Source organism: Polyodon spathula, chromosome 8 (assembly GCF_017654505.1).
Source record: "Polyodon spathula isolate WHYD16114869_AA chromosome 8, ASM1765450v1, whole genome shotgun sequence".
Taxonomy (NCBI): domain Eukaryota; kingdom Metazoa; phylum Chordata; class Actinopteri; order Acipenseriformes; family Polyodontidae; genus Polyodon; species Polyodon spathula.
In genome coordinates, this window is record NC_054541.1 from 12,507,404 (window position 1) to 12,531,126 (window position 23,723).

The 23,723-nt window shown below is 38.7% G+C and overlaps 1 protein-coding gene and 1 long non-coding RNA gene across 12 annotated transcripts in view; both read right to left on the reverse strand.

Moving 5' to 3' along the window:
• Window positions 1–918: 918 nt before the first annotated feature.
• Window positions 919–3,415, reverse strand: LOC121319426. The gene is made up of 4 exons (XR_005950698.1): window positions 2,898–3,415; window positions 2,407–2,521; window positions 1,920–2,120; window positions 919–1,145 (listed from the first exon to the last, which is right to left on the reverse strand). It is a non-coding gene; the product is annotated as an uncharacterized LOC121319426 (long non-coding RNA).
• A 5,072-nt stretch (window positions 3,416–8,487) lies between these two features.
• LOC121319427 (receptor-type tyrosine-protein phosphatase T-like) overlaps window positions 8,488–23,723 on the reverse strand; it is a 155,866-nt gene continuing 140,630 nt past the window's right edge. For 3 of the 11 annotated variants that reach the window (XM_041256854.1, XM_041256850.1, XM_041256849.1), the window contains 13 exons: window positions 22,392–22,468; window positions 22,059–22,095; window positions 21,530–21,627; window positions 20,958–21,074; window positions 17,597–17,751; window positions 17,223–17,358; window positions 14,792–14,941; window positions 14,240–14,413; window positions 13,617–13,748; window positions 12,970–13,095; window positions 11,718–11,881; window positions 10,413–10,548; window positions 8,488–10,157 (listed from right to left, as the gene is read on the reverse strand). In XM_041256854.1, the coding sequence (XP_041112788.1) occupies window positions 10,104–10,157; window positions 10,413–10,548; window positions 11,718–11,881; window positions 12,970–13,095; window positions 13,617–13,748; window positions 14,240–14,413; window positions 14,792–14,941; window positions 17,223–17,358; window positions 17,597–17,751; window positions 20,958–21,074; window positions 21,530–21,627; window positions 22,059–22,095; window positions 22,392–22,468 (1,556 nt within the window). In that variant the 3' untranslated portion in view covers window positions 8,488–10,103. The remainder of the gene's footprint in view (window positions 10,158–10,412; window positions 10,549–11,717; window positions 11,882–12,969; window positions 13,096–13,616; window positions 13,749–14,239; window positions 14,414–14,791; window positions 14,942–17,222; window positions 17,359–17,596; window positions 17,752–20,957; window positions 21,075–21,529; window positions 21,628–22,058; window positions 22,096–22,391; window positions 22,469–23,723) is intronic. The other 8 variants (XM_041256860.1, XM_041256852.1, XM_041256851.1 and 5 more) reach the window with 4 other exon arrangements.

The window sequence follows — 23,723 nt, forward strand, 5'->3', positions numbered from 1 at the left end:
CGGTTAACATTTAAATTTTTTAACACATGTATGGTCATTCTTATAGCCAGGTGTTGCTACAACTGTTTATGTAAGGTGTATGGTTTTATTTTTGTTTTACATCTCAACCACTTTTTGAAACTTTTAAATTGCAGTCTTGTATTGTTGTTTCCAAGATGGCTTTGCATTTATTGTTCAGAACTACATGGATTTATCAGTGAGTGGAGGAATGATGGGAGATATAGTTCTGAGAAATACATGAGAAGTCATCTTGGAGCTATTTAATATACAGAGCCAGAGAGGCCTGATATTTAAAAGTGAAAAAAGTGGTCAAGATATAAAAAAATGAAGTAACCCACACACACACCTCAAAGCAGAGTTAGCAATACACAAAATAAACACCTTTTGTTGCCCTTTAAGCGTGAATTCCAGCATTTGCTGATTTAAACAGGTTTTTTTAAATGATTATTATTTGACAGCATGTGTATAACTGTATTATGCAGTATTAAACAAGAACAGAAGGACACTACTTTAATGACTGTTAATTATATATATATTAGCAGTGGTGTACCAGTGAACGGGTCATCCTAGATTGTAAATTATATGCATTTGAAAATAGCAAACACTTGAAAATGTGCACTTCCTAGTGCTTTTTTTTTTTAAATAACATTTCCCATTTACATTTTTTTTAAATTCTTGTAGCCATGTCTGGAATTATTCTATGGACATGAATAAGAAAAAAAAAACTCTACTGTGCACGACTTAGCACTTCCGTTCAATACTAAACTGCGCACAAGACGAATCTTTTTTTTTACTCGTGTACAGAGCTCTGTATTATTCTAACCTCTTACTAATATTTCTTTTTAGAAGGCAGTGGAAGTAGCTTTCCCTTTCTTTTCATTTCTTCAATAATTCCATTGGTTTGCTCATCAATAGCACTGGCACATCTGTCTGAGAGGTCCATCAGCTTCTCTTCCTTTGGCTTAAATTCACAAATTGTGTTGAACTTTTCTGCTGCTGCAATCTTCAGTTCAGCAATTGGTGTGTAGCAATCATAGTGTTACGATCCACATTGATGGTGGTTAAAGCATGCGACAAGACACCTTTTTTCTTGTATGCCTATAGCACTTTTTTGTACCTCTCTAAAATTTGTTTTGGATTTTTCACTGTCAAAAAAGAATAAAAAGAAAAAAAAGAATTACATAAGACAGCGGTGCAGAGTAGTGGTTGGGGCCCTGGACTAGTAACTGGAAGGTTGGAATCCCAGCTGAAGCACTGCTGCTGTTATCATTGAGAGAGGTATTTCACTGAGATTGCTCTAGTAAAAACACTAAGCTGTATAAATGGGTACAGATATAAGTTTCTTTGGATAAAAGTGTCATCCAAATAAATCAATAATAAAATAATGAATTAATAATAATAATGCTTCACCAGTTATATAAGCAATTAGATTAAAGGTTAACTGTACAAAACATGCACAAGTGTCCTGCTGGTAACTTAAGAGTATGAATAATCTAATCACTGCTTATTATTTATGCCATCATCATTTCTTTGATAGACCAAACATGGAAGTCTGGTTGAATGTATTTTTAATTCTACATACAAGAACGGGTATATATTTAAAAGAAATGTAATTTTCAATACTAACAGCAATTCTCATAGACACACAAACATTTATCAACTATCTGACTTAGAGTAACAATTTATAATCACAATTACTATGCAGGGAAAATACTAATAAAAAATACTATGATAAGCATCAAATAATGCACATGTCCATATTCATGTACAATATGAATATGTTTTGAATAGTACATTTTGTGTGTACATGCATATATTTTCTGTTATGCATCCCTGCACAAGCAAAGATATTTCTTGTGAACCTTAAACCCCATTCTATCCACTCAATGTACATTTTATTTATAACATTAAATACCTACCCCTTTTCCTCAGTATTTACTTTTTAGATTTTGCTTGTTTCTTGCCTTTTTTGCATTTACTTGACTTCTTGCTGTGTTTTACATCACTAGATCCATCACTTTCATCTTCTTCACTTGAAACACTGGATTCTTCACTTGAAGAGCTGATGTCATCTGAGCTGATTACTGTAAAAGAACCCCTTCTATTCTTCTTCCAAGATCCTGTATCAATAAAATATGCAGATTTTATATGACAAGTTAAAACCCCTTTACCGTGTTCTATGCTTCAACAAAAAAAGCTGCAAATCCTCCCCAAATGTATTATTTATTAATGTAAGCCTTTAAGCAAAATGATTTAGAAAATGTTTAACAAACAATTAAAAATGCAATATCACCGAGTTACAATGTATAGTTTACTTTGATAAAACGCAGCTTTTGCCAAGGATCTACGGGCATTACAGTAGATTTAAAAAAAAAAAAAAAAAAAAAAAAAAAAAAACATATTTACTATCTCTGGACGCAGAGCATTCAAGCTGTTTCCGAAGGATGTCTCGTTCCATCTATTCTCTGCACTTAGTGCTGCTACTTCTGCTTTTAGCTTCACAATTGTTAGCTGGGCAAAACTGTCAAAATTGAACAAAAGGACAAAATCATGAGTCAGAAAGGTTTGCTTATAATATTTGTCACATGTTACTAAATTTTCCAAACCGCTACAATATGGCGAAACACTGACTGAAGTCAAAAGTTTAAACGAAGTAGCAATAAATGCACTTTTAATACACTATTACAAAAGAATACCATCTTATCTGTTTCATGTAATCATTTCAGATGTTTATCAATGAGATGAAAATACGTATACTACTGCAACACCGTATATCACTTCAGTCCGGCTTCTTACACTGATACGCTCAAGTTATTAAAATGTTAACAGAAAACACATCACTGGAAATAATGTATCTAAGTACTGTAAGGCATTATTAAGGCACGATAGCTACTTACCAATGTTTTCACTGCGTGGTCCTCGTTTTCCTATGGTTGTTATCATACCCCGTACAGACTCGTCACTCACGTCATATTTTCTTTTCAGTTCAGTTCAGTTCTGTAACTGAAACACTAGAATTGCACCTTTGCTCGCTCAGTATCACGTCGGAAATAAAAGAAAGGCGCAACGATGCACAGAGCTTATGGCGCCGTGCTGTTGTACTTCTGTTGAACCAGAAATATTAATCTTCTTTTACAAAACAGATATGTTGTGAGTTCGGAAAATACGTAATTATAACATGGAAAACAATAATTTGGTCGCGTATGAATATGTATAAAAAAAGTAAAAAAAAATCACAACAGAAGAGGGCCGTTAACAGCTCTATCCACCTTTGACCTTTCACCCTACTCTCCAATGCAATGCTCCGATTGGTAAACTGACTTTGGCGCAATTTGTGGGAATTCTTCAAACCTCCAGAAGAGAAGAGGGGAGTTACATATGTTCAAAATACAGGTATGTTATCCTTACCCATTTTTTTTTTTTTTTTTACTAATGTAGATGTATAGATGAATACATACAGAAGGTTAGTTTTGTAGATAACCGCTTACATAGAGACGATCCAATATTTTAGCTTTTGGGCTATGGCTTCATTACACTTTTTCACAAGCATGTTATATGTATATACGTACATACATAGGTACACACACAGTATGTAATTTAAAGATTTGCCCTGTCCTAGTTTTGAAGTTTTTATTTTATTTATTTTAAGGTAAAACGGACAAAAGGTTGGCTGCCATTTCACTGTCAAAGAGATGACAGTCTAAAATGAACTGTAAACCATCAGCCAAAAATATGTTAAAAATAATCAAATGGCTCCAGAAGAGGAGGCTGTTGGCAAAAACAGTTAAATGTAAAATCTGCCGCAGGAAAATGACGATGACCAAGAAGGACTCGAAGGACTATTTTACATGGTGAAGTAGACCAATGCTTAGCTACATGTTTTATCCTACTACAAGTTGGCTTTTCAGACGGGAATTGTACATGTTTGATTTCATTATTTTGAACATTATTTGTTTGATTAGTATTAATTACTCAACCAATTAATCACCAATCCCTGTAAAGGTATTTTTGAAATGTTTTTACGGTTTTAAAAGTGAAATCGAGTGAATGAGTAATTGATAAGATGTTTTCATTGATGGGTTTCAAAATTTGATAAAAGTTGGTTTTGCTTGATGTTCTAATTGTGAGAAATAAAGTCATTTCTAAACTAAAGTGGTGCCATGTCTTTAGTAGATTTTTTTTCTTGTTCTTTATTTGTTTTATTAATGTGCTTACAACCATGCTTCAAATGCTTAACAACCTGTTAACAAATGAAAACGTGGTTCACTTTATTTTAAGGGCCTATTCACTATTAACTAACTCTATAAATATGGTTATTAACAAATAACAAATGTCCTATTAACTGTTAACAGGCTAGTAACTGGTGTTTATTAATATATTTACTACTAGTTTGTAATAGTTAATAATGATTTATTCATGGGTTTACTTCTAAGTCCTACCACATTTACTCCATATGTCTACATCAAAGTAGGTCCATTTATTCATTAATTTATTAACTGAGAAAAGTTATAATACATCAAGTAACAAACAGTCTATTAACAGTCAACAAACTGTTAACATGCTAGTAACTAATGTCTATTAATATAAGTAACAAATAGTATATTAACTGTTAGCAAACTGTTAACAGACTAGTTACTAATGTTTATAAATACAAGTAACAAATAGTCTATTAACTGATAACTAACTGGTAACCAATGTTTATTAATACAAGTAACAAACAGTATCAACTGTTAACTAACTGTTAACAGACTAGTAACTAATGTTTATTAATGTATTTACTAATAGTTTGTTAATAGTTAATAGGCGCCCCTTAAAATAAAGCGTGACCCACAGTAGTTTATAGATCCCTTATAAACATACATGTGTTATAAACAACATGCGATCAATATTAATGCTAATAGCACATTATAGCAATACAGTTAATATGAACATGTTAGTAAGGCTTTTAAAGACTAACTTGCTTTTAACATGCTGTCTCATTATGATATATCGATACTGTAATATTATTGTGCACATGAAAGGATCCTTAAAGTAAAGTTTGAATATCTTCCACCTGGGAAAACAGTAAAACAGCGCAGGTCACAAGGAACACAGCATGAGGCTGAGACACATGAAATAACAAACACTTCCATCTCTACTGCTGTGTGAGTTTGGCAACTGTGGGAAAGGTTTTTTTGCAACTGAATTGGGCAGAAATGTGACCCACTTGTCTCTAAACGATGGTATAGACTGCATGCCCCCTTCACCTTGTGGTGTCTCATTATCGTGAACAGCTGGAGGGAGGGGAGTACTTTCCAATCCCTGTCAATGCATACATCATCTTTGTTTGAACTCAATTAGGATATTTTGTTGAGACGAAACCTTGTCTGCCCACTCATTATAACTTAATTGACTAATTATAACTTAATTAACAGTATTTCCCCCTAATTAAAATCATTTCACTGTTAATAACTTATCTTTTTGACAGTTATCCTAAGACCTATTTTTTTTTAAAAAAGAGTTTTTGTCAGTGTTTTCTGGAAGTCGATTTAATAACTTATGGTGCAAGAAGGTGTGCATCAGATACTGAGAACTCTTACGAAACTGCCTTAGCTATGCTTTTTGTTATTTTTTCTAATTTACGAAAGCAATTTGTGTTCTAGCTGAAATATGATTCGTTTTGTAGCTATGGCTACCTCAAGCAATTCTCTGAGCAAGAGACTGATAGACAAGACCTTCTCAGTGTGGCCTCCCAAGAAGCTGCCATCTTCTCCCTGGTTTGACTTTGGCGTCAGTCTGAGCTAAGCCCTCAGTCCAGGGACTAGGGGATTGATGGGAGGTGTGCTTATCTCGGGTTACACCTGTCTGCAAGTTGATAAGTATAAAACACAAAACTTTTTTTTTTTTTTTTTTTTTTTTTTTTTTTTTTTTTTTTTAAGTAGGTCTCAGCCACATTGCTTCCTGGTTTGCAGTAGGCTTCTTCTGCATTCAGCAGGGATAATCCTCCAAGTTGGCAGCTAGACAAAACTCTCGTCTGATACATACAATGCAAACAAAATACGCTGTGTACATGCTCTGTGGAACTGCTCTTGCATTCAATGCCATGCATTCAAATGAGAGCCCAATTAGCAAAGGCTGTCGAGTCCGTCTGGCAGGAGGGGAGTGTAAATGTAACGTTTTTCTTGTTGTCTTCCAACCCATCAGCTGTCAGGTTCTGCGGGTGGGGTAATCAATGCTAGAGTATGGAGAAGAAGAGGAAAGTGGAGGTGAAATACTTTTAAACTGCAAAATTCAGTGTGTTTAAACAAGCTACAGGGTGATAGGCAATCACTTAGAACCTTCAATCTAATGAATCCATTACAAACAAATTACAGAGGAGGGAATTTTCTTCATACCGCTGATCAACAGGCTTCTCAAATGAAGAATCAGCACTGGGTACTGTGATCCTGTGTGAAACAGTCATTTGAAACCTCTGGGAGCTGGACTAGATGAATGCAAAGACTTCAGACAACAGCAACTAGTGGGTAATATAACCACTCTGTGTAGTTGGTATTCTACTCAACATGATGAATTTCCAGACAGGGGTGGGCTCAGTGACCTTCTAGTACAGACAGGAAATAGTCAAGTCATGTACAGGACTCATTGGCAGGATTGCACTCCATCCCTTCATACAGTAAGCATCTATTAACATGTTAATAAAGACTGTGGGCTTCAAAGGGAGCTAATCAAATAGCTTTATTGGAGAGCTATGCTTCAAAGAGGGTGATTGTCAGAGAGAGAGAGATAAAAATAGCAAAATAGTGATCTCCATGTAATTAAGCACGTCTTCCATCGGAAATGACCAAGAGTGAGCAGGAAGCTTTAGGTGTTACCCAGTAGCGTTATAACATTAATTAGAACACATGGACACAAATGGAAGAACCAGGTAGAACACATGGTAGCAGCAGGTTAAAATATCTGCCTATTCCAAACTAAAACTGAAATGCAAGCAGAAAAAACTAAAGATCTTCAGCAGAAGAGAAGGGATACCAGTGATCATATTGCTAGCAATAATATAAGAAAAATCGATTTGTTAATCTTAAAGACCCCACCTTTCAAGCAATGCAGCTTTTGTAGCAACATAGCTGTAGAATGTGCCTATTCTATTTCATGGTGCAATAGACACACAATAACTACAAGAGTTCATCATTACTAGTGGAAGGTCATGCTAGGTACTGTAGCGCTGGTATTCTCTGACTGATTATAGAAATAAAGACCTCATCTGCACAGAATGTTCGTCACCCTTTTGACCACTCAACTTCATCATATAACCTTTGCATCTGTTTTTCACATTATCGTAGTCACAGTGTGTTTCTGTGATAATTCACCACTGCATTTGAACAGCGTGTATCTGAGCTCAAAACAGGTATAGCAAAAGCCCCCCCAAAAAAACACTTTTGGTTTAAAATGAGTAACAGCTTGTTGTATGGTAATATGTAAATCCCTCATGTGAAAAAAAGCCTAATCCCTCAACACAGACACATGCTTTCAGCTAGGTAGCCTTGCTCACCTGTGGAATAAGCCTTCATGTCTCCCGGCACGCCGTTATGCTTTTGCTGCGTTTGTTAGAGAAGAAGAAAAAACTAAATTCTTGATAGTTTCGCTATTGTGACATAGATCCTACCTAATAAAGCATTTTATCAGTAGTTGCCAAAGTCAAAGTCCACCTTTAACCTCAACAGAGAGCGTTCTACAATTGGCAAACCGATGTTGAAAACTTGTGGAGCAACCCTAATGGACCTGGGCTATTATCTTTCACAGCGTAATGTTACATAAAGAACCAACTACTCTGCACAAGATTACAGCAGACCTCCCTTAGTAGAACACTTGCTAACAACAGTCTAATGAAAACCTTGTCAATAGATACATTTAGACAGCTGTGACACACTGAGATTAATGTCATTGCTTCATTTTGCAGGATAATCTACCTAAGTGCCAATGATTCTGGTGCTCTGTCCTCTCGTTTTCAATAAATCAACAGACAGATTGTTAAGCACAGGGAGAGAATAAAGTATAGAAAGGAATGACTTCTTGTCACATCCAAAAAGCAACCTAACCTGATTTGGGGTTCAACATGCTGTTTACTGAAAGATACCGGGATAGTGTCTGCTTGAAAATGACTTTGAATAACCCTACAGAAGATGCTACATCCAGGTTAGCAAAATACTTTTTAATTTGTCATGGTATCCAGACACACCTACAGTCTGCTGTAGATATGAATGAAAACTATTTTTAAAAGTTTACCCTAGTAAAAGCATAGCACAGCATTGTAAAAGCAAGGTGGAGCATGGTGAAGCATTGATAAGCATTGCAAAGCCCAAAGAGGCAAACCATGTGACAAATGCATAGCACAACCACAGGAAAACTAGAGGGAGGCTGCAAAATGAATGTGCAAATTCACTGTGGTAAACTCATATGTGTCTGGATACTTTCATTACTTACCCCCACTTGATGATTTGTGCACTGAAATGTGTTAAAATCACAGCAGGTGATGCAGAAGCAGTGTTGCACCTCCTTCACAACCTCCTAAGTCAGTTCTGTCTTACAGTTTTGTTCTTGAGGCATTTCAAGACAGTCATCTGCTAGACCTCTTAAATGCAGCTGTGTGTGTTTAGTATGCAACAGTAAAATTTTTATTAAGGGATTTTTGTTTATGAGACATTGTGGTCCTATCATTGCAAATAAAAATACTTAAAAAAAAAAAAAAAAGAGATAGAGGTTTGAAATAACAAGTGCATTTTACTTATCCCAATTGCCGGCTGCGCTATTTTGAGAAATTCAATTAAGGTCAAGTGTCTTGTTGTGGCAGACAAAGTTTGTTGGGGGGATAGAAAATGTATGAAATGTATTAACCTGAGAGAAACATCCTCATTTCAAGCCCAAAGCTATTGCGAGCAAGATGACTTAGCCAGAGTCTGCTTTTGTATGCCATGCATTCAGAACTATGCAGTTTGTTCCCTGTCTTTGTAAATACATGTTGATGTTTCTGTATTTGATTTGCTGCTGATGCAGGTGGTTCCATTCAATGGTCTATTGCTGACAGCATACGTTCAGTTTGAAAAACCAGGCCTCTACTGTTGTTTCAATATGGCACTATGACTTTAATAGAGAAAAATACTGATATATGTTTGAAATGTCCACTGATCATGAGGTAAAGAAGGAGCTTTGCACTTTTAAGGTGCTCACATATCAAAAAGAAAACACAGGAATCAAGACAAGCTGAGAGGAGAGGACACGTTCATTTCAACTAATTTCTCAAAGGATTTATCTGATCACTCGACGCCTGTTTGTCGAATACGTCAGGCTGGTTTCACTCCTGACCTCAGGCTGGTTTCACAAACAACTCCAGACGGGTCAGTCCAGGTATCTACACATGATACAGATCTCGAGGCCCCTCGAGATTAGCAGGTCTGATAAAGTAAAAAAAACAAAAAACACCACAAGATATTCTAGATGTTGATTGTCTACACAGTACAGGGGCCATAAATTAACATAAAACAACAACAGTAACGTGTGTGTATGTATGTTTGTATGTGTGTATATATATAAAGAAAACTGGCAATAGTCAGTCTGTTTCCTGGTAGGGTGGGCAAATTCCAGTACAAAAGATTTGGCTTCTGCACTGTTTAGTTGTCGGTAATACTCCAAGTTTTGTTGCATGGAATGCAAGACCAGCAAAGGGAAGTCCAGCTGGGAACTTGGAGTCTTCCAATATGATTGTTACACTGACAGATAACATTCAGCTTGGATCTAGAAAGGAAATGACTGTACATGATCACATCGGGGTCCAGGGATGCACACAGCAACATTGTATATTGAAGAGAGTATTGTACACCTCATGGTACATTGTACATTGAAGAGAGTATTGTATTCACATTCTGTCCTTTACACTTCACATGGAGTCCCTGAGCTGTATTCCAGTAGAACTCCTCATGGTTATAAAAACACGTGGGTTGGCTTCTAGCACTGACTTGCCAATTTGTATTTTTTTCTTCAGAAGTCATCTTTACTGCATTTATCCTGCAGTCACTTTACAGGCATCAGTGCTTAAATGTGCCCCCCCCCCCCATCCCAGGAGAGGACGTTCAGAACGAACTCAGGTTCTCCAGAGCCACTTCATAGCAGAATTTGTATTGTTCCTGAAAAAGAGAACAATTGCATTAACATTAATAAAGAATGCTTTCTGAAGCAGGGGAAAGAAAATACAGGACTAAAATCCTTTAACCTCCAATCATGCTTGACAGGACCTCAACTTACAAAGATGCCTGCCTGTATTGCACCATATTATAAGAATAAAAACTGCATTTCTCAGCCTAGCTGTTATCCCAGCAATGTTCAGTTAACCTGAGAGAAACATCCTCATTTCAAGCCCAAAGATTTTCACGACACCTCACCAGTGTTTCCACCATATTGGATTTGTTGTTCCTCAATGTCTTGACCACGTGGAACACGTCCACAATGCTCTGTTGCAGGATCATCTCGCTGATGCTGCAGATTGCGCAGAATGTCCCACTGCGTCCCCCTCCAGTACTGTCAGAACAATAGGGGGAAGGAGTATGAAGTTGTGGGAACGCCCTGCCCTGGTAACCAAATGCCACCTTTCACTGTATTAATTTGTTTGACAACTTCAGTCTTGGGTACCGTGATCAAATCTGGATGTTTATTTGTACACATTTAAAGGGGTAATGTATCTCTGGGAGACTCCTCGTGTTCAATCACAGTTCAATGTTGGTACGAACGTGAAGGGGATTGAAGGGGTCTGGCTTCAATAAATACACTTTTTATGCTCAGCAGAATAAACACAAATGTACGCCAGCATAATGGAGAATTATAGGAAACAGATTAGATCAGTAACAATACATATAACTTTATGTGCCTATAAGTACAATAATCACTAATGAAGCATGTGTGATCAGTGGAACTGCTGCTTTAAATCAGATTAGTCTGCAGAGTGTATGTGCTGTGCACAATATTGCTTTGCTGATCCGATTTCAAGGATCATTTATCCTGGTTGAACATGTGCAGTGGTTTTAATAACTTAACAAATGAAATCAATAAATAATACGTGCATCTTGAAGTCATGGTGGGACTCTATGTGTTCAACGAGATGCTAGTACAACAGTGGAAGTCTGGTTGGTATCTCTTCACTATGATCTTGTAGGAATAGTGGATGCAGAATTTACTGAGTGGGTCCTCAAGAAGCTGGGAGAAGTCTAGACTAAACATCCACAGGCTCATGTTCCGGGACAACAGGTATATTGATTTCAGCACAAAGCACCTCTCTCCAGAACTCCCTATATACTCGTCTTGGACAGTACTGTACTGCTCTCCGTAATACTTACACTGTGTCTCTAATTACTATGCATTTATTTACATAGTAGGTAATTAGTAAATCATTACAATGTTATTAATCATGATTACAATGTACTTAATGTGTAAATCCTTCTTGCACAATATATGTATGCACACAATTTTATCAGAAAAGGGTTATGGTTATAGCATGCAAAAAGATTTACACACAAAGTATATTGTAACTATGCACATTGTAAACGTGTAAGTATTTACTAAGTAACTACTATGTAAATAGACAGTAATTAGAGACACTTCATGTAAAGCGTTGCTACATCCTCTTATAAACGGAGTCCCTGTGCTGGCCGGGGCTTATCCTCAGTCAGTGAAGCCATGCTAAAGGTTCTCACAGGCAGTGCACCACGGTGCGTCCGTCTCCTCCGTCGTACTGCTCCTGCCATTTGGAGAGACGTCGGACGAGCTGGTGGACAGAGCGGTTGGACAGGGGTGTGTCTCTGTATGCCGGCCAGCCGATGAACTGGAAATGCTGGACGAGACGGTAACCATCCTGGGGCTGTAAGTGAAGGATTACAGAGGGCGCCGGTGAGTTTAAATGACGTTAATATCAAAAGGGATTCAAACTGTCCCGTTCTCTTTGGTCCTTCTGTTCAGTATGTTACCGAACGTTTTTCTTTTGAAATTGCCCGCGCTCTCGTCAGGTACGGACATTCATAATACTGAGTGTTCAATATTTCAGGGTTCCAAATACTGATCTCGTATTTTGGATGTTTTTGTAAAGCAAATAACGTGTTTCAATGACAAATATTAATTCTCTCGCAACCGAGGAGGTTATACAGGAACAGTCCAACGTCCAACAGGATTGTCAGCTCTGTGTTAGATATTATGAATTTGTACAGAACAAGCGTATAAATATAACCAATATGTTAGTAACATAGGCCCCCTAAAAATCCATTATATACTGTTAAAATCATTAAAAACATTGATCACCGTGATTTACGTCCATCGCATGTGCATGTAAAATGAGGGGTTCATTGGAGTTGAAACAGCTTACAAACACATTGTACAAACCTACATTCATAATTTTTTTTAAGATACAGATCTTATGATATCACTGTCGATTCCTCTGTGAGAGGCAGGACTCTTTTGTCAGACGTCCCGTCGTTTTGCCTTAACCTGTCATTTACACTTTCAGAACTTTCTCTAAAACATACATTTTTGATGTCTTTGTGGGAGGTCTAGATGGTAGGCAGTGAAGCGCGATACAATAAAACGTGAAGCGCAAATGAAAAAAAAACTTTGTTGACAAGTCTGTGATAGCCGAAACAGGGATTGGAATGAGACTCCCATTGCAAAGCGATTTGACCTATTCCTGGTTTTACTATGAGTTTGGTAAGACACACCTGAGCTTGCTATCTATAACGCTGTGGCTAATCAGGCTCATTTTAAATCCTGGAATGGGGGAAACTGCTCTGCAATCCATGCAAAATAAAATCACTATAGGCTATGGTAAGCTGAACATTTACTTTACACAAAGTAATTTTTTCACCAACTATTTTTTTTTCAATATCTATTTTTAAAATGTGTGTCTACAAAAAACAAACATAACTGAAGGTTAGCTTGTAGAAGATGAATACTTCTTACCCGTGCCATGTTGCAGATACGGAATATCCTGTTAATAATGTCCTCGTCAATGTCGGCTGAAATAAACTCCACCTGGATAGGCCCATAGAAACTGGAGCTTTTCTCAGGCCAGTACTGCATACACAGCTGGGGAAAGAGTAACCCGATTACTAACTGTAGCAACACTTCTTGTAATTAGCAAGGATAGAAGTTCACCAAGCAACTCAATAATTACATGGCTGGCTCTTCGCCTTGCAATAAGAACTGATCTACCAGACGTAGCCAGGTAGATATAAATCCATATAGTTCTATAGTACTATACATATATAGTTTCTGTTATCGCCGGTTTATGTTCAGCCTCTGTCCTATTACATTCAGGACAGAGGTATTACAGTTCATGGATGTTTAGATCATTAAAACAGATCAGACTGATTAGCCGCGAACTAGTGTCCTTCTCCAAGCACATCCCAAATCATCAAGCTGGTGACGTAACGAATTCAGTGGTGTGAAGCGGCACGTGACACTGCTTTCAGGGAGTAGAACCCCTCCATCTTCCTTTCAGTTCTCAGAGCTTATTTGTTTTCATCTCCTACCATCGGTTCTGTCTCAGGGGCTGTTCAATAAATCAGTAGCTCACGTTTCAGGAGAACATACAGCACAGTACATACCTGCGCAGAATCCATTTCGTTTAGCATCACTATTGTCGAGCAGTTGTAGTCGAACACCAGCCTCCAGAAATCCGCTACCGTGTTGGGCAAGGGGTGCTGGGTAACAATGAAGGCCGCAGGCTGTTTATGACTCTGGGAATCAATAAAAAAAATTGTTCAGTCGATTAACAGCCTGCAAACGGGAGGCTGCATTCATCTGTGGCGAGCATTAACAAAGAGAAGCAGCAGAGGCCTTGCAGGATATAGTCATGAAGGGCCACTCAATCCTGTTAGTTAAGAGACTGTCAACTTCCTTGTGAAGTGCCCCTTAATGAAGAACATGAATTATGTATGAAACTGCTATTGTCTAGATATATTTTTTTCATTAGGTCCCCAGTACCTACCTATAACTTGAGGTCAACAGTTAAAGGTCTCCTCATTGCACAGATGCACTACACTAAACCTTCAAACTTAAAATCGGTCTACCTAGCTATTTCTACCATGCTATCTGAAGAAGGCAGAAGCTAAAACGTTATAGATAATAATTAAAATACTGACTCCACAGGTTTCAATCTTGCTTGAGAAGAGGAACACACACATAAGAAATTTCAATTAAATCCTGAGTAATCCAGGTATTTTCTTACGTCCATGAGAGCTGCATTGATATAGTTGCTGGACTCCCCGTCCACGGAGATGAGGAAGGGCAGGCAGCGGTCCACTGGCAGCACGTCCATGCTGCGGTTCTTGTCATGGTTCCTGGGTAGCAGGCCAACACTGCAGTCTTCAGGGCGCACTCGCGGGGTCACGATGTTCAGAGTCTAGAAGCAGAGTGATGGCATGACAACAAGGACAGGAACATGACCCAACCCTCTTCAGCTTATTGATGTTGTCAGGGGGTGCATAACTTGTTGGAGACTTCACTTGAATTCTTTCGCCTTCAAGTTGAGGGAAAACTGAGCCACTTTTTCAGGAACACTGGCTGAAATCTGGTTCTAGAGACCTAGTTTGAGGGAACTTTGCTGTATCAAACCTCAAGACTCATGTGGTGTGCCCAGCAGTGGCCTAAAACCTAGTCTCCTGAAACCAAGTTTTAAGCCACAAAGTGGTTTCATGTTCCCTCAGCTATACTTGAAGGTGAAAGAATTCAAGTGTCCAATAAGTTACTAAATCCTTTAAGATTGTGAAAAAATAATGACCTGAAATTCGTCTTTGATCTGACTGGAGTTGGTCTGTGGGTCCAGCCTGCTGATGTTGTAATATATGGCTCTGAATTCACAGACTGGGATGGCTGTGTTCCCACAGAGGCATGCCTCAAGGATGGCATCGTGGACAAACACATACTGCTCCTAAAACACAAACACACACACACACTATTAACGAGTCACGTTCACTCTGCAGACAGAAGATAGACCTTATCAAGGCTCAGTGTCTCTTTACTATTGAAATGCAACCCTTCTCCTGCCCTGCTTAGCCTACAGCCTGTGGAAATGCCCACAGGGCTGTCAAACTCAGCTTTCTCACAGTTTTATCATTACTTTCGTGAAGTTGTCAGTTTCATCCCAGCAGGCTCCTGCATTGCCAAATCTGTGGTCAGATTTATTCAACATACTGAACAGGCATGCATGTTTATATGGTTAAATCACTGCACTGCGATGCACAAAGCTGTGGGTTTGGTGCTCAGGGTGAGGTGTTAACTAATGCCTCTGAATCAGAATCGTTAACTATGACTGCCTTAGATTTATTTAGGGATGTTCAGCTTATTATCTGAGTTCAGCCCTTGCTTCAGCTAATTGATTTGGTCTTAATGAAGCACTTCTGTTTCCCTGTAAACTGTTGTACACTATCTCCATACACATTCTTCAACACTATAACCCTTCATTTGCTGAAGTAGCTCATGAGTGAAAATGGTCCATTGTAACAAAGCCAGCTGCCCTATAGAGCTTTTATTCAAATTAAATGGTACACCTGTGGTTTTGACATAAACCAATAAAGCCACTACAAGACAACAATATGCAAGGCACCAAGGCAAATCCTAGCTTAAAACAAATCAGAGCATTTCTGAACACATACTGGGGGAAAAAAACACACACTGCAGAGGCTTATTTAAGGTAACATGACTATCTGACTCCCCTTGCCATTATCTGTCCTGAGCTCTTTTTTCAGAAAGCTTTTAACAGGATTATGTCTGTTTTTTTTTTTTTTTAGTAAAGGATTGTTATTTTCATAATTGTACATCTGGCTGGCAGGCAGTTGTCCATGTGCACATCATTAATGCACTGCAAGTCACCCTGGATTGATCAAACTGTCCTACATTTATTTTGTTTTGCTGGATGGTCTTGGCCCTAACTCCAGTATTGATTTGTATTGATCTAGGGCTGCGAAAAAAAAAAAGAATAAACCCTGTTTTATCACTGTCAATAGGGAGCTGGGGATGGAAATCTAAGGCAGTCCATTCTCCAGAATGACCTTTTGAGACAATTGTGTGAAGTCTTTGATACTGAATCCCCTACGATAATATTAAAGGCCTCTATTCAAGCCTTTCGTCATGCTTGCTATGTTATGTAAATGTAGTGTGTTTGCTGCTATTTATGAAATACCTACAGTCAATGTGCAATCTGTCCTTGTATCTGTTGCTGCTGACTGCCCAATGACACTCTTGTAAATGAGATCTATGATCTCAATAGTCTAAATCCTGGATAATGAATGCTTTCTTGCAGCTTTATATATTGCTCATGGGGATCCTATTTGCATAACTAATAAATAAATCACATGAGAGGTAGCCTACAGACATACACGTGTGTGGGTGTGTGTTTGACATCTATATCATGCTGGTGCATATGTATATATATATATATATATATATATATATATATATATATATATATATATATATATATAGAGAGAGAGAGAGAGAGAGAGAGAGAGAGAGAGAGAGAGAGAGAGAGAGAGAGAGAGAGAGAGAGAGAGAGAGAGAGAGAGAGAGAGAGACAATTTGTTTTATCTCTGATTCATTTGTTTAAAAAAGTAATCTCTAGATATTTCAGCAAATGCTCCATTACCTGTGGTATGTCTACAGTATGAATTTCATCACTGGCTCAGTGACATTAAAAACAGGATAGCAAATCGAGCTGCACTAACAAGTGTGGATGTCTGCATGGTGGAGTGGCCTTTGAGCTCTTACAATGACATGACATATTGCTTGGGGTCAAGTTCACGCAGTAACTGCAAGTGTTCCCACAAGAGCAGCAAGAATCATTTCAATCTCCTCTGTGAATTGCACATTGAATATACTTGTTTCCTAGTGCAGGGAAACAAACAGCCCTCGCAGTGTCTGGCAGCCACTGATGGAATTGCCCTCCCCATAATTCCCAGCTCATTTTAGGATTGTCCAGTTCCCGTAATAGGGAAAGGGCCCTGCTATGTCATGTGACTTTTAACCGAATTGCTTTGGATTCTATATTAAATGTTACAAGAGCCCCTTCCTATTTCCCTTTCCTAAAAAATAGTGGTCAATAAAATATAGATGCATCTCTTTCTTCAGTCCTGATGTTAATCAGTGAATCCCAAGTCAAACTACAAAAAAAAACATGACCCAATGGGGTCCCCCTTTTCCTCTTCTGGACTCGCCTCAGTCTGCACCATGTTGACCCTTTGTGAGCGGAGCTCGCGGATGCAGTTAAATATGTCCACAACCCCTTCGTTTTCTGCCATGTCCAGCATGATATCAACAGAGATGAAGCACCCAGTCCTCCCAGCTCCAGCACTAGAAATAAAACAAAATGAATCCTGAATGATGAAGTTGAGTACAGGGGTTCATTGCCACAGCACAGCACCCTGACTGATTGATGGCTGACTGAGGAACAGTCTGCAGGATGGGTCTCAATGGAAAGTGTTAGGGAGGGTAAGACACCTCACATGAAGACATGCTATCCCAAAACATATTATAGTACGCCTTATACTTGTACGCAGTGCACACATGTACCTGCAGTGCACACATGTACCTGCAGTGCACAACGATGGGTCCGGCATCGGGAGGATTGAGGAGCTTGACTTGCCGAATGAACCCCAGTAAGCCCGTAGCGTAGCAGGGGACCCCGTGATCCGGCCAGCCGGTGAAGTGGAACTGCCTAATCTCCCGGATCTCGTTGTGACCTTTCTGGTAAGAACAATAAAGGGCACTTCAATGAAGCTACAGACCTTTACCTTTCATTACTCTGTAGAGCACGGGTATTATGCGATCAAGACAAGAGCTTTAAACCAGCCCAAGGCCTTATGAAGGGGCTGTCATCTAAAGGAAGCCTGTTTAACCAAAGCTTAGTTTATCCATATTTCTTAAAATATGTTTAATAACATCCATCCACAACCCCATGAAAGCTCATATTTGAATTACAAATCAGGCATTTTCTCCCGAGTGTGTGTTATTATTATTCATTTTCCTCTTCTTGTCTATTGTACTCTCATGTACAGGTGTACTGCTTTTGTCTCTGGTGGGGTAATTTCAATCCTCGTTATTAATGATTTTAATCAATCCCATTTTGAGTTGCAGGGCTTTGGCACTCAATAACCATGATCCCAGTGGATGACACAGTCACAATCAAGTGATATAAAGAGGCTTTGAAACACTCGGGGGGGGGGGGTCCGATTGTAAGTGTCAATTTGTAAGAGTCACGATTAGCTGAGAGGTTTGCTTATGCAAACTGCAGTTAACCACTTCAATCTCCCTTTCACAGTAACCTTTTAATTGCAATTTCAAATTGTGAAAATTTAACTCCCTGCTACTGTCACTGATATGGCACAAATCCACCGAGATTTGAAATATTTTCCTCCCAATTTTACCCCACAGAGTAACAGGTTCGCTGGTATTTTAATGTTTTTGATTCACAGCTTAAAGAGGCAGTGTCCAAAAAGCCTTTTGCAGGATACACCGAATCGAATGCCTTAGTGTCCGTTTCCATCCTTCTTCCACTGAATAACCCTCAGGGCTTGCCAGCTTACCAGAAAACACTGGTTAACATATCTGATGCTCCGACATGATTAATAAATGGAGCTACGACTTTGATACTAGTGTCCGATATTTATAGATACATATATATATATTATATGATTAATATATCAACCATATATATATATATATATATATATATATATATATATATATATATATATATATATATATATATATATACACACACACACACACACACAGTGGCTTGCAAAAGTATTCAGACCCCTGACCAATTCTCTCATATTACTGAATTACAAATGGTACATTGAAATTTCGTTCTGTTTGATATTTTATTTTTAAACACTGAAACTCAGAATCAATTATTGTAAGGTGACATTGGTTTTATGTTGGGAAATATTTTTAAGAAAAATAAAAAACTGAAATATCTTGCTTGCATAAGTATTCAACCCCTGTGCTGTGGAAGCTCCCAGTTTGCACCGATAAAAGAAATTGCCCTAACGAGGACACAATTACCTTACCATTGGCCTCCACCTGTGAACCATTAAAGTTGCTGTCACATTTTCTGGATAAAAACCCCACTGTTGAAGGATCATTGGTAAGGCTGTGAATCTGAAGGAAAATGAAGACCAAAGAGCATTCTACAGAAGTTAGAGATAAAGTAATACAAATGCATAGATTAGGGAAAGGGTACAAAATAATATCCAAGTGTTTGGATATCCCAGTGAGCACAGTTGGATCAATAATCAGGAAGTGGAAGCTGCATAACACCATCCAGGCACTGCCAAGAAAAGGCTGTCCCTCAAAACTCAGCGCTCAAACAAGAAGGAGACTTGTGAGAAAAGCCACAGAGAGGCCAACAATCACTTTAAAGGAGCTACAGAGTTCAGTGGCTGGGAGTGGAGTAATGGTGCACCAGTCAACCATATCAAGAGCTCTGCATAACACTGGCCTGTATGGGAGGGTGGCAAGAAAGAAGCCGTTACTCAAAAAGTACCATCTGAAAGCACGTCTGGAGTTTGCCAGAAAGCATGAGAGTGACCCAGCTGCGATGTGGGAAAAGGTTTTGTGGTCAGATGAGACCAAGATAGAGCTTTTTGGCCAAAACTCAAAGCACTATGTGTGGCGCAAACCTAACACTGCCCATGCCTCAAGACACACCATCCCTACTGTGAAGTATGGTGGTGGCAGCATCATGCTGTTGGGATGCTTCTCATCAGCAGGGACTGGGCATCTTATTACAATTGAAGGAAGAATGGATGTAGCAAAATACAGGAAAATACTGCAAGAGAATCTGCTTCAGTCCACTAAAAAAACTGAAGCTTGGGAGGAAATTTACCTTTCAGCAGGACAATGAGCCAAAACACAAGGCCAAAGCAACATTGGAGTGGCTCAAGAACAAAAAGGTGAATGTCCTACAGTGGCCCAGTCAAAGTCCTGATATCAGTCCCATTGAGAATCTGTGGCACTATTTGAAAATTGCAGTCCACAAGCATCGTCCAACCAACCTGAACAACCTGGAGCAAATCTGCCAAGAAGAATGGGCCAAAATCACTCGAACACTGTGTGCAAAGCTGGTAAATACTTACCCCAAAAGACTTAAAGCTGTTATTGCAGCAAAAGGTGGCTCTACCAAATATTAATGTGTGGGGGTTGAATACTTATGCAAGCAAGATATTTCAGTTTTTTATTTTTCTTAAAAATATTTCCCAACGTAAAACCAATGTCACCTTACAATAATTGATTTTGAGTTTAAGTGTTTTAAAAAAAAATATTGAACAGAACGAAATTTCAATGTACCATTTGTTATTCAGTAATATGAGAGAATTGGTCAGGGGTCTGAATACTTTTGCAAGGCACTGTATATATATATATATATATATATATATATATATATATACATATATATATATATATATATATATATATATATATATATATTGTGTGTGTGTGTTTGAAAGGAGGTTTAAATGCAGCGTTACACTTTTTTTGGATTGTTTTCACACTGATAGCCCAATTCCACCATTCTAATGCTGTGTTTATCTTTTTATTTGTGTGTGTGTGTGTGTGTGTGTGTGTGCTGAAGAAAGCCTTTAAATATGAATACTCATCCATAATGTGTATATATGTGTTTCCCACTCCCCTTGTGCTCAACTGTCAAGCGCAATCATTCTGGCCCTGACGCCAATATTAAACTCAACCATAGACAGATATCACTAGCATTAGCAATGTATACCTGCAGCTGGGGTTCTACGTGCTGTGTGTTTAGCGTGATCTATACAGTACACTCCGTATTGCGCGTCTCTATCTATCGAATAATTGACTCATTACAACAAAGGTCTGAGCAGACCAAAGCATTTTACAATTCCCAGCCAACTAAATATTTTTAAGAAGCAAACCTTTTGAACTGTGAAAGTTCGTATGACATATTCTGCCAGTGGTTCTGTTTCAATGAGTGTCACTTTAATATCTCCATAGAACTCTGTCTCATCTGGCCAGTACCGGACACACTTCACCTGCAAGAAACAAAACTGCAAATCAGTCACAGGACTGGCTTTTTCAGCTCAGGTAACTTACAGGAGTGTGCATGAAATACAATGAATCACAATAAATGAATCCAATCACTTTTCAATTAAATCAACTGTAAAATGGTCATTTCTCTTTGTAAATGTGCCCAGTACAAAACCTAGTGCTTTAATGAAAATTATACAAACCTGATTGCATGCTGTGTATCAACCATCCAGATCTGCGTCTGTGTGCCAGCGAGGAGGACGTGTCATGTGACAAATAGCTGCTGCATTCTGACTGCATGCAGAAGAATGACATGATTTCCAGTGCATGCTGAGCCATATGCATGCTGCTCACTAATTCCTCAACTGCGATTTCTTATTAAGCTCCAGTGCATGCAGTTACAGATTTCATTAAGGTAAACTGAATAATTGCCCCGTGAATGTACAGTATTGCTACATACCCTTCCAACCTCCACCAGGTTGGTTACCATGACGATACTGCTTGAATTTTCTTGCCAAATCATTCTCCAGAAATCTCTGACAGTTTCCTGCATCGGACCTAAAGATTAAATTAAATTGTGGTGGGGGGGGGGGGGGGGGGGGGGGGGGGGGATATGTTAGAAATACAGCCCAATTCCGAATGCTTTCATTCTGCTTTGTACAATACATGCCATACAGCAGAGGTGTAGTAACAAATAAATAACTTCTGGGGGTGAAAAAAATCAACAGGTTGTCAAAAGTCAGCAGGACATATTACTGGCTGGTAATGAAAGCGTTAAAAAGAATGAAATAAATCTATATTGACAGAACCTACGGGAGATGTATGCAAAGGGACGATCATACACAAGTAAATATTTAAAATGAAAACAGCCAGCCCAAATCGACAGCCCTCCTTCTGCTGTACTTGCTGCGGGTGGGGTGAATGCATGTGGAATTAACAAGCTTTCATGTGCCTTTGATCATTTTGGGGCAGCCTGCTTCTCTACTTGCCTTGTGTAGCGATGTAATGGCGTGGTCTGTGATAACCCTAAAAGGAAAAGAAAAAAAAAATCAATTCCTTTCACCATCCCTTTTCATCTTAGGAACCAATGTGTAATTAAAAAAAAAAAAAAAAAATGAATTGCAGCGTAACAAAGATTTGATCCAGCCAGTTATTAACTTCTAAACAGACTTCAGTGACCAGCTTTGTACATACTATCAAACGTGAAGGAGGAGGTCTTTACAAAAGAGGTACTGAAAACCCTTTCACCCAGTATTACTCTTTGCAAAATAGAGTAGTTGAACTTGATTTTTACAGTAAAATATGCATAGACACCCACTCACATCTATGTAGTTTGCATTGATGTAATCTGAATGTGGGTCCCCGTCTTGCAGTTGGAGTCTTACTCTGGTATGATCATCTAAAAAAGGGAACACGGAATTACCTAATTATTACTATATTGCAAGTCAATCGTTTGTTTAATGCCCTGTACAGTAGATCCACAGCTAAAGGTTACCAAGATAAATATCTTCGCCCAGTCGGCCAATGTATTTTTTTTCCTTGTTTTTGTTTGAAACGTACCTCTTTCTCTATAATCCGTTAAAAAAAAGCACACTTCATATGAGCTGATCAGACATGTGCCAATTATTCAATCAGTGATAAAGCCCTGCTTGAGTTTTTCACTGTACTGTACTGCACTGCACGTCTTTAAGTGATTGCTCTGTGGAGCCGATCCAGGCAACCATTAAGTGAAATCAGTTCACCTTCTCCAGGTCAGGGCAGATTCATCATGGGCTTGATTGCTCAGATTGCTGGCGCCAGATCAAACCTAAATGAGGGTTTTCTATGAATATATATATATATATATATATATATATATATATATATATATATATATATATATATATACATACACACACACACACACACACACACACACACACACATACACACATATATATACACACACACACACACAACACACACACCACACATACATATATATATATTATATATATATATATATATATGGGCCACGTATAATTACACGGTGCAGAGAACGTCTTCTGACTCTTATCGACATGTTAAAACTGCTCTAGGCAATTGTGGAAGGGGTGTGGGTAATTCACTGACCAGAGTGACCTAATTCAGAGACCAAAGTTGGTAAGCGAACAGCAAGTGCACTCGCAGGTGCTCAAAGAAATAATAATGAAAACAGAAGGCGAAAAGGACAAGGGAAAATAAAACAGTAATAAAACTACAAATAAAAGGTGCTGCACTCGGCAGCGTTATCCCGGTCACCGCTACCCGCACGACCCGGATCACCGTCCTACTCTGTCGGCTCCCTGCCTGCTCTAAACAATAGTTCGGGGTCTGCCCAAGGGTTCCCCGCTGTCACTCTCTGACTTGTTCGCTGTTCTCAGCTGGTCTCTTCGTCCTCGACCAGCGCTTCCGCACACACAAAGCGCGTCTACAAAGGCAGACTTGAGGAAACAGCAGAGCATTTTTTATATAGGGCTAGCAATCTGCCAAGACTTGCCTCTCAGCCATTCAGAGAGGGGGAAAGTCCACACACCTACCTTCCAACCTCCCTGTGTCACTGCCATGACTCACAGGCGGTTGTTGGAAGGCTGCCGCCCTCTTCCCGCAGTACTGTGAACACACCAGCAGAGTCA